This window comes from Alligator mississippiensis, chromosome 4 (genome assembly GCF_030867095.1).
Source record: "Alligator mississippiensis isolate rAllMis1 chromosome 4, rAllMis1, whole genome shotgun sequence".
In the NCBI taxonomy this organism is placed as follows: domain Eukaryota; kingdom Metazoa; phylum Chordata; order Crocodylia; family Alligatoridae; genus Alligator; species Alligator mississippiensis.
Window position 1 is genome coordinate 232710085 of NC_081827.1, and position 12261 is coordinate 232722345.

At 39.6% G+C, this 12261-nt stretch overlaps 1 protein-coding gene across 1 annotated transcript in view; it reads right to left on the minus strand.

The window, feature by feature from the left end:
• The window catches only part of ARHGAP15 (Rho GTPase activating protein 15), a 503050-nt gene that overhangs the window by 429448 nt on the left and 61341 nt on the right, over positions 1-12261 (minus strand). Inside the window, exon 3 of the mRNA XM_006266996.4 lies at positions 1208-1282. Coding sequence (XP_006267058.1) covers positions 1208-1282 — 75 coding nt within the window. The remainder of the gene's footprint in view (positions 1-1207; positions 1283-12261) is intronic.

Sequence of the window (12261 nt, forward strand, 5' to 3'; positions counted from 1 at the left end):
ATTGCAGCAATATCACAAAGGCAAAGGAAAAAGGTTTCAAAGGTGTCTACTACATCTTTATATCCAGAAGTACTGTAAGGAGCAGCACATATATCTCTCTCCTACATCTGTTAATGTCCCTTTTCTTGTTTGTGTGTTTTCATGGAAATCCTTCCCGGATAATTCAGATTGTTCTCTCAGTCCTTCCCAGATGGATGACATGAGGTTACAAAAACATAAAATGTCCTTACAGTACTCTATTCTTTCTGCTTCAATAAATATCCATAATCTGTTTTTGAGTTGTTGCCCTTCCTGCACTGTTCCAGCTGAGGAAGGGTTGAGAGAATAACCAAAATACCCTGAAAGAATTAGCAGACAAATAAACCTCAATCTGATATGAGAATCTGTGTTTTCATTTTTCTGTTAAGAGAAAATATTACATACATTTATGTGTTATATATGTGCTCCCTTAGAATGTGTGAATATATGACAGTGACAATGACAGCAAAACAGCAAGAGAAAATATGCTTTATACTACATCAGTTATGTGTTCTACATTTTTCCTGTACTGAAGGATATATGAGTACTGAAGACTTAATTTAGGCAAAAATATCCTTGAAGTTTCTCTTATCTTGATTCTGTATTTCCATATTACCCTTCTTTTAAAAAAGAACAGAATATTTTCCTTTCAGCACAATTATGGTTAATTTCAAAGTAACTTTTTATATACAAAATTTGAGGTTAAAAACATATTCGCATGGAAAAGGCAGAAATACACACTTCATTCTTGGGCTTAATTCTTTCAATATATTTTCCCTCTGCACAAAATATCAAACACTAAAAAGCAAATCTACACCTGGTATATTCCCTTAGTTGTGGCTATTTTCCTAATCCCAAATAGTAATTTCTAGTGAGAAATCATATAATTAACATCCATCTACTAGCGTTGCTGAAATATCACTCTAAGTCTGTTGTCAGCCTAATGCCTCCAGTTTAACAGTGAAATGAAATTGTATATCCATAACCAAAACATTTTGTCATTTCTTAAATTATTAGTTTAACTGAATAGTAGACTTTACTCCAATTATTACTTTTCTTATCCTCTTCATATATGGGAGCAACTGCAGCTTCAAGTATTTATTTTTTAATAAACCATATATTAAATTGCTATTAAAAACATTTGAAGTACAAACTCAACATACCCATCATCTGTAGAATAGTTGCTTACCGTTTGTTCCTGGGAACTAATGATGTCTGTGAGTATTAAATTATGTTGAGAGTGATTCCTTCTATGACGGGATATCTGAAAATATACCAATTTATAATCTAGGATCAGTTTAATCTATTACAGCAAGTCAAACAAAGGTTTACATGTAATGATAGACTGAATGATCTGTTGACAAGGCATATATAGTAATAACGTATCATTTTGAAAAGCTGATTTCCACTGAAAATGTGGTTTGTCCTACTACTTTATTTCATCACAACTGCTGTTTATTTGAGTCATCTATAATTTAAATGCTTAGCTAGTATAGTCAAAGGAGCTCCAATTTAAGCATACTTCAGTCATCAGGATTCTTCCTAGCCCTAATGATTGTATTGCAACTGTGGTGATCAACCAGTGGAAAATAATCACTTTGGATTTACCTAGTATATTTCAAGGATCTCAAAGTACTTTCTTGTTCTCCCCGTTTCAAAGACATGGAAACTGAAGCAAAGGGAAGCTAATTATTACTGTAAGGCCCTATAGCAAATCAGTGACAGGGCTGGTAGCCAGAACAGAATTAGGAACAAAACTCTTACTACTGTTAATAGGCACCTATACATGTGCTGGATGTCTGCTCCAATGTGTGCTATTTAGCATGTTCCAGCAGCCTCTGTGTCACAGTTCCCATGTTTCAAAATGGTGGCAGGGATGCTTTTTAACTAAAGCTTATCAAAGAAGCTTTATTTAAAGTGTCCCCACTGCCATTCTGAAGTGCAGGACACTGAATACACATGATGCTGTGGGCACTTCAATTAGATTGGCTCTCAGAGCCACTCTAATTAAAGCACTCCCCTGCCCCAACCCCGAAGCACGTGTGAAGATGCCCAATATGTTCTATTTTCTCTAATGACTTTCCTTCAACTTCTGTGGCTAGAAGGCTACAAAAATATTTCAGCCCTGATTTTGCTGCCATTCCCAAGGACTGAGATTTAATTTCTTTCAATCCTTTCTTTTCAAGAAGAAAGTCTACAAAACTGTATTTCGCAGAAGCATTGTACATAAACCTAATAAGATATATTAGAGATGTATAGAACTTCTGCAATTAACCTTGTCAAAATGACTGGCGTTCAAGTTTCCAACAAACCTGAAATGTGGAGCAGGTTATCCAAATATATGCAAAGCCTTTTAACAAAAGTTGGGTGTGTTTCAACTGAGTGTCAAAAAAGGGGTGGTGAGGGGGAGAATTTATGGTTTCACTTGCAAACAAGAACTGAGTGGTTTTCACTTAATTATAAGTATTCTCAGAAAAAAAAAAAACTGATTTAATCTTCCTTCACCATACTCTTCCCATAACATATTCTTTTTTTCTTCTGCTAAAACCCAGTTAATACACAAACAAACAAACAAAAAAACCCTATAACATATTCAGGTTAAGTTTAAATGCCTAAATCTACAAATGTTCTTAATTAATCTAGCAACCTTTCCTCAAATATAGCTAAACATATTATGATTTCATATTTTTCTGCATAAAATGCTTTCATTTGTAGGCACTAACATTTTTAAACTTTGAACTCTATATCCTAGATATTGCTCCACTCTATGAGTCAGAGGTAATGAGCTTAATGAATTACCAGTTCTAAATTTAATGCAAACATTTCAGAGAAAAAGATAAAACATTCTTCACAATTCAAAAGTTTCTCTGACCTATTTATGAAGAATATCACTTAACAATTTCATTAGGAGTGAGTAACAGCTGGTGACATGGCTGTGTCCTAAAGTGTTTTTCTCTCTTAATATTCTGCATCTTAAGCAATCGAGCTTTCATAAGAAATACTTTAGTTAGTGGCAGTCCCTCCTTTGGGGAGAAAAAAAATGTCAGACCACATTTTCTGTATTTTGCAGTCTTGTTTTCAGGAGTGTCATGTTCCTGTTTTATTAGCATGTAGGGTAAACAAGAATGATTTGCTGATGCTATTGAGAGAACTTCTAGGATTGTGGTCGTTCTATTTAGATTTTGGATGGGACTTAATATTAATGCAAGCAGAGGCATGTGTGTAAATTCAGAATAAATTAATTCAATTTATCTTTTTTCTAACTTCAGTATTCTACAAATCTGAAGCTTATATACTGCACATTGTCTGCATCATAGAAATTCTCTCATACAGAACTGCAGTCCTAATTAATTTTTTACATGTAACAAAGCATATAGCTCAATGATGTGGGATTTTTTTAAGGTAATTTTCTCTCTTGCAGATTATGTCAAATGATGCATCAGCCCTCCATAGTGCATAATATTAAGGTTATGCTTAAAAAATTATATGGGCTTTAAGCATCTCACCTTTTCCTCTGGACTTGAGCATATTGTAAAGGGGACTTCTGCCCTTGATGTCTTATGAGCTGATGGATGGACTAGAACCACTCGGAACCAATTACCACTTAGCAGACAGGAATAAGGAAAAGATTGAAAGTCTAGAGAAATAGATTGGAAAGTGAAGGAAAGGGTTGTGGGAAGGAAAAAAATATATATACTGTGATCCCCAAGGATAAAAAAGTACTTGCCAGTTCAAGATATAGGTTAAAACCCTGCCCAATCATTATAATCATTGTGCAAGCACTAGGAACACTGCAAGTTTCACACATGCATTCAGAGACAGGCCTCTGACTTGATAATGAACTTAGAATTTTTGCTGATATACAAGGTTAGCAGTGGAAAAAAAAAATCAAAAATCACATTGTTGGTGATGGATTCATTTGAGGTGCGTTCTCAGAGAAGAACCCTCTACAGTTTCTAAGACACTAGATTTGTGACCTATATCAACAGGGAATCAGGTCAAGCTTAAACTTCCTTTGGAAAACTCACCCAATATTTAGTTTCCAATTGAAATGAATAAAAACTATTGCAAATTTCAGCTTCATTTCTGGTAAGCCTTATGTTAGACACAGTGCCACTCTTTTAGTCATATCTTCATTAACTGAATTTAAACATCCTAAGAGTAGTTTTCAACAGCAATAGAGAAAATCATAAAGATTTTTATAAAGTTCTGTGGACTCATGGGTAATTAGTAAGCACTTAACATGTAACTAAAGGGCCACCTTGACTGCCTTTCTTGCTGTCACATGGCCATGGAAGGCCTGGAGGAATGCATGCCGCTGGTGCAGCCCATGTGACCAGGGAGCCACATGCCACTAGTGGAGCCCAGGGAGCTGCATACAACCCATGAAGGTTGAGGGTTGTGTGCCACTGGCATAGCCCACATAGCAGGAAAGGGCACGTGTCTCATGTGATGTAAGGTCCGGAGGCTGCATGCCAGCAACACTAGCAGCCCCCACTGCACCGAAGTTGGACAGCCCTACATTAGACTATAAACAAATCAAATCTGTTATAAGTTATTGGTCATGTTTCATCACTGCTTCCCAGATTTAACTGAATTCAGTAGGAGTGTGTTCTTAGTGTAAGAAAGGATTGCTTTAGAAACTTGAATTTATAAATAAATCTGAAATTATCCATATATTATATGGGTTTTATATATATATATATATATACACACACACACACACACACACACACACACACACACACACACAGAGGAATAATTATCTATATACAGGAAAAAATATATATGAGTACTTCAAAAGATAGCGATTACTAAAGTAATGTAAGAGTGAGGCTGTAGCTGTGGTGGTCCAGAAATAATGTAAGAGGCAAAGATTTCTTAGTGATACTAAGACTTTATGGGGTGCATGTACCCTAAACAAAGGATATACACTTTTTTTGGTACTTACAGGTTCATTTCCTACAGGGACATAATACAGGGCATGATTTGGGATTTCTCCATTGAAATGCCATACTTTCCATTACTCTAATAAAGCCAAACTGAACCCAAATGATATCTGTCATAAGTTCTCTACCTCATCCTACAGCATATAACGGAAAGCAGAGATTTATAGAAGTTCTTGAGATTCCTTTTTAGGAAAGTCAGGTTATCAGCAGTTTTCTGATTTGAACATTCTTCAGTCAGCAACAATGTCACCTGCAGCATTAAAAAACCACTCAGTGAGCGCCTGCAAGTCTTTGGGCAAGTCTGATTTTGTTAAATTCAGCCTCAGCAATTTTTTTCTTTCCCCCCTCCTCCCTCAGTTAGCTAAAGGGTATCCTTTCACTACTGGAATTATTCTAGCATCCAAGAACTGATCTATACTTCATATGGATACTGAACCCCTGTCAAATATGCCTGCTATCCCACTGTGAAATAAGAAATGTCTCATAACTAGTACTTTAATAACATTAAGTGAATATAAGGAAAATACCTGAACTTCTACAATTACCTGATATCTAATTTATTTCTTTGATCTCATTTGTTCTCAAGTTCTTTCTTGTGGGAATTTACTCTGTGGCCCTAAAAACTATCTGAGTGTTCAATGTGGACAATTCATGAACAGAAAGAGAAATGTTTGTTGAATAAATTATTAACTGTGAATTATTCACCCAGCAAATTCTGACTAGCAGCATACTGGTGAAACTACAGTCCCCCAAATACAAGGATTTTGTAAAATTAACCTCTGGCTTTAATTAGTGAAGTTAAGATGACTGTATCTGTTATTCCCTTGCTAAAATCCTTTGGCCTCAAATGAACATTCATTTCTACTGGTGGAAATTTCTGCAAAATCTTGCCAGCAGAGGAAGCAGTACAGGCATTCAGCCTGTACCTGTCCCATTTACTTCAGTCTCCACACACCTTCCTCAAACCAGGGTGATAATGGGCTCTGAAAATCATGGGGAGAATGAATTAGGAGGGGAATAGTGCAATGGGGCAGCCCCCCCCTCCCCCGATTCCCTAGATTGAGACTTTTCAGTCTGGGGAGTGAGCAGGGAGCTTCTGGGGCTGCTCCAGTCCCCTCCTGGACCTATGCAGAAGGAGACTGGAGCAGCAGGGCAAAACCCCCGACCCACTCCCTCGACCAAGGACCCTGATGTGGGGTGTGGGTGGGTGGGCAAGGAGCAGCTGCTCCCAACCCAGTCATGGAAGGGACTGGAGCAACCATCCAAGCCCTTGTCCCATGCCCCAGAGCAGACATCCCTGGTCTCAGAATGGGTGGGGGCTTTTGACTCATTGCCTTACTCCCCACCACTCCTCTCAGGCCAGACCAGAAGGGGAGCATGCAAGTGGTTTCTCTTGCAAGAGCTGACACCTGGAAGATCTTTCTTCCACCTGGAGAATGCTTGTTCACTTGTAGTTTCTACCAGGAGAGAGGAGACTATCACAGTGGAAATGTGGTGTTTGTACATGGCCTGTTGCATCACTAAGAACTAGATTTTCAAGGGAGCTCTGATTAATGTTCTACAAAGAGCACTTAATTTCATTCAGAGGGTTTAAGTACTTTTCCAAGATCTTGCCTATAACTTTACTGCATCAAGCTCAAATATAATGGTGCATAATAGGCATGCAAGGGTCTTTGGGTTCTTTGTCTGCCTGTGTCCTTAGACCAATATGGCTACAACCTGCATCCCTGGTGCATAATAGAGATTTCTTTGTAAATTACCCAAATTATAAACAGCCCCTACTGTTGACAGCTTGCTTCTTCATGCTGCGAAGCCTTATGACTCTAGGGCAGTAGGAGCACAGAACCAAGGTTGATCCAGTTCCATTGCAAGGGTCTTTTTATGGATCACACGGAGCTCCCAGGATTCACGTACCTGCAGGGGGAGCACCGCACAGTGGAGCTGGTGGCCTTCCCTGCTCCCTCTTGCAGCTCCTGGGACTCTGCTGGAAGTGACAGGTAACCCCATGTGATGGAGCCAGGCCAGCTCGGCCCTGCTCCCTGTTTCCCAGTGGAGTCCCAGGAGCTGCATGTGGCAGTAGGGAGTGTGACCAGACCACTGGCTCTTTCACACAGGATGCCCCCCCATCCCTTGATGTATGGCTGTGGCTGAGTCCTGAGAGCTACATGTGAGTTATGGGGGGGCATTGTGTGATGGAGCAAGTGACCCCCCATAACTCACCCTGGCCCCACCTTCTGCCACCATGTGCAGCTTCTAGAGCTGGTCAGAGCTGTGAGCTGATGCGGGGCTCCACCTGCATGGGCCATGAACATCCTGAGGGCCCACTGCCTGCTGATGCTGTTGCCACCAGTGATGAGGGCTGTGCCCCATTGCGGGGTGCAGGGGGGGGCCCACACACACACCACCATACACATATATCCCCCCACACCAACACCCTTCCCCATACCCCCCACAAACCCCACACCCTCCCCTATACCCACATACACTACACACTCCCACACGCTGCCCACATAACCTCCCCACAAACCCTACAACACCCCACATACTCTTCCCCATGCTTCCCCACACACTCCCAATCACACACCACACAGATAGCAAATCCCCCCCCACCCCAAAGGAGTACTTCCAGGGGCAAGGAAAAGGACTTCTGGTGGCAAAGGTCAGGGACTGGGGGGGACTTCCAGTCTCAAGATGGTGCAAAGGGGGGTGAGGCTACTCTTGCAGTCCTCAACAGCTCACCAAAAGTCGTTAAGCAGCCCTCCAGCTGAAATTATTGCCCACCCCTGTGCTAAGCTCTCTGGCCCTGATCCAGCAAAGCACTATCACAACTAAGAAAGGGATAACAATATTGATTCAGGTGTTTCTATATCAATTTCTTTTCCAGTCACTCCACTGACGGGCAGCTCATAACTGCCCATGTGGAAAGAAACTTACAATAATTTGTTAGTCTTAAATCTTAATAGAATTCTTAATCCATTAATAGAAATCTAAATTACAGAATTGGAAAAGCAAGTATTGAATACTGCAGCATCGAAATTCATTATAGGATCCCAAAAGAAATGTTTTTTTTAAAAAAACCCAACAAGAATCCTAGAAAATGAGGCAAGATCCACAATGATTTTATGGGATGATATCTAAGAAGAAAACTCTTCTATCACAGCTGACACCAGGCAATTCTCATGCTGATACCTCCTCACAGATGTTCCCTAATAATTCAGTCGAATGAGGAGGTTTCCCTACACACAAAAAACATCAGCAGTACCCCCTCCAGGGACTAGGAGTCAAAATCCAACACTTGGTGAGTATTAGACCACAGAAACCAAATGAGTGGAAAAACTTCACTCAGCCTGTTTGTTGCTAGTGGGTGGGAATATAGATTTCATAGATATCATAGATTTCTAGGGTTGGAAAGGACCTATTAGATCATTGAGTTCGACCCCCTGCTCTGGGCAGGAATGAGCACTGGGGTCAAGTAACCCCAGCCAGGTGCTTTTCAAATCTCCTTTTGAACACTTCCAAGGTAAGCAAAAGCATCACCTCCCTTGGAAGCCTGTTCCATGTTTTGGCAACCCTCACTGTAAAGAATTTCTTCCTGATGTCCAATCTAAATCTACTCTCCTTCAGTTTATGGCCATTGTTTCTAGTAAACCTGAGGGGCGCCCTGGTAAACAGAGTATTCCCTATTCCCTGCTGACTTCATAGGATCTTACCTGCAGACTCTCAGCCATATGAGTAGCCCCCCTCTTAATCCTTTCCAGGTTATCCACATCCCTCTTGAAGTGTGGCACCCAAAACTGGATGCAGTACTTCAGCTGCGGCCTCACTAATGCTGCACAGAGGGGCAGTATCACCTCCCTAGACCTGTTCGTGATGCATCTACTAATGCAGGAAAGAGTACTAATTTGGAAGAAAAGAACTGCCCCCAGCAAATTCCCTGAGTACTATCATAGGAGGGCAGGATTCTTCACATGGACACCCTGTTCTTCTGCACTAATTTTTTAGCCTTCATCTATCCCTTCTAAGTGCCTCATAACATTGCTCCAGGATCCTTACGTTGAAGCTTCCCTGTCACTTCCAGCCATTGCTGCTCCCTGGACTCTCTTGAGATAAGAGCAGTGTAGGGCTGAGGTTGTAGCTGTGATGGTTCGGAAGTTATGCAAGGGGCAAGGATTTCTTAAGGAGTTATCTTTTATTGGACCCACTATGTAGTTGAGATAAAATTAGACACACTTGCACAAGACATTCTTCCTTGGGTCTGATCACAAAGAGCTGAACTAGACTATGTCGTGCCTGGATCCTTGTGGTCAGACCTGAGGAACAATGTCTTGCATTTGAACTTATAATGCAACATAAGGCTCTTTTATTTCTTCTGTTTTCCTATGTCTTCATCATAGGAGAGAGAAAGAAAGAGAGACAGGATATGTGGCACCCCAATTTAGTCCACTGCTCTGTCCCTTAAGTGTCTCGCCCTCCCCTTCACTGTGAAAGGAAATTCCACAGGGCCCGTGAAAAGTCAGCACAGGTCTTTGGAAGTCACTGAACTCTCTCTGCTCGGAAACAAGATGAGTTTGAAAGGAACTTCTGTGTGTCGGCTCCAAACCAAATCATCTCCCTCTCTATATCATTTAGTAAAGAAACTGTTTCTCAGTCCTCACACATTTAAGAATATTTCATTTTGTGATCAGGATCTGTTGACTCAAGTCAGGGGGAAAAAAACCAGGTTTGTGCTGCATTCTCTCTGCATGTCTCTCTCTGAGCACACTGCCCTCTATATTCAGTTCATCTCTCCAGAGTCTGTGAGAGAAATGATAATGGTTTTTTTTTCCCTTGACTTCTTGCTCACTTATAAATTAGAAACCTATAGACCTTTTATAACTGAGAGGGTCCTCTTTCTTATTCAAGGCTATGAAGGTAGGTATTTTATATAAAGGCAATGCAAAATCATGGGAGGGCTCTACAGGTTTAGAATTTAGTCTGGATAAATATTTTAATGTTCACATTTTTTATTCAAAATGCTCCAAATGTATTCAACTGCTTTGCTCAGAAGGTGTAAGAGTACAAAGTACTTCAAATTCTAGGTTAATTTTGGGTTTCGTTTTAAAACAGACTGGGTGCCAAGAAAATCTGGAATCATGGGGTTTAATTTCTAAACAATTTCCTGTATATTGTATTCCAAAATACAGAAATATAAAACCTGATAGATACTATCCATCTAGTAAAAACAGATACATTCACAAGAAAAAAAAATAGATTGAAAGAATTGTCCTGTTTACTTTCGTAATGCATTATTCACAATATACTTGGTATTTTGGTGAACAAAGTAGTAGTATGCAGCAAAATAGTCTTACATTTTGCAGGTGCTTTGAGTTGAATGGTGCCTTAGTGAAATTAGAAATAAGGTAGTAGCAAAAGAATCAGAAGCAAGGTAAGAAGCAGACCAGTGATTCTCAACCAGGGTGTTGTGGCACCCTGGAGTGATATGCGAGCTCTTTAAGGCTGTTACAAAGTTTCACACTATATTAAGTGTGCAAATACCCATACATGATTCACAAGATAAACCCATACTTTTCAAATAAGAATCTATGGCATCAGAACATACTGACACATGGTCTTTCTGAGTTCTTTGCAACTGAATTGTTCTATTATTTTTCTGTACTCAAGAAATGAGCAAAAATTAAGAGTTGGTATATTCTGATGAGCGCCTTGAGGTAACAAGGGGTTCACTGAATCTGAAGAGGTTGAGAACCGCTATACCAGACCCATCTAGAGCATTTTGATACCTTCCTCCTTCACTCATTGTATGTGCTTAGCATATATTTCTCAATGCTAATTTTATAAAAGCTGAAACTCAAAGATGTTAAAAGCAAAGAGCATTGGACATTATAGTGTATTTATCCAATTCAATATCATTAAGTTAGTGAAAATTAGGAAAGAAGTGTTTAGTCTTCATGCAAATGCACAGCCTGTTGCATTGACTGTGTCAGCTACTTACACATGAAACTGTTGTACAAAACAGAAAATTTCAAAATTGTAAAGGTATTTATATATAAAGCAGTTATAAGAGGTATAAAGCTTCTTACATCATAATTAGGATGCATTTCAGAAGTACCTGAATGTTACTTGAATGTAACTTCTGAAATTATTGGCACACTGTAAGTATGTGTACAGTTAATAATGTGGCATCATTATGTCATAGTGCTGCAGGTCTACTATGTACTCATATTCTCCTGTATTAAAACGGATTCTGAATACTGCTAGATCTACACAGAGTCCTTTCCAGTGGATGTTTCATTAGTGTGTCTCTTTATCTTGCCTGCCTAATTCAGATTTAAACAAGCCAAAAGCTCACCTTATGCTACTGCAGAAGCAATTTTTATTTTTTGAAGGTTAATCCAACTCAGCAGGATTTAGGGATGGCACTTTTGCTTGGTCGTAGGCATGTTGGCTCAGGCCAGACAGCTGTTTGGACATTCTCCACTGGGAATCTTGCCCTCAACACCCACAGTTGATGCACATACATGGTCTACTGGCTGCCTACTTCCATGCCCATCTGTTCAGATGGCATGGTGCCCACTCACAAGTTCGCTGGATCCTTGCCCTTAGTGTGTAGGTGCCAGGCAATGATGGGCTTAGATGGGCAGCCTGCGAAATACTGTAAGTGATAATTTTTTTCCTGTAGGAAGTCCTTCCTCTGTGATAGCACTGAAGCATGGACATCACATGCTACCCTACACTTATTAACACCTGTGGACATTTACATGCCAAAAATTATTTTAAAAAGAGCTACAGAATAATGAAAGATATAGAGAAAATACAGAAAGCTCACAGAGGTATTTATCACAGACTCACTGACTGAGGGTATGTCTGTACTTCAGACTGCAGTGTGATGTAAAGATACCCAAGTTAGTTTAAACGAGGTAGCTCAGATATTAAAAGCAGCCTCTCCATGGAGGCATGTAATTACCCACAGGCTAATTTGCTATACCCAGAAACAACAATTTGAACTGTAGACATACCTAAGTGCCTAAAAATTATGGTTCACATCTTAAATTGTGCTCCTCCTATCTTGAAACTTTAAGAACCAATGGGGATGATATAAACACTAGTAAAAACTATGTATGTAGTCTATTTTTGAAAAGGAGAATAGATTACAAGGGGTCCTGTCATGATTTTATTAGCTCCATAAGAAAACTTGATAGTGGACATCACAGTAAAAAGTAATACTATTTTACTGATATATAAAGACTTTATTTAATAGTAGGAAAGTAAAAAGACAAGAAACATGTAGAAGATT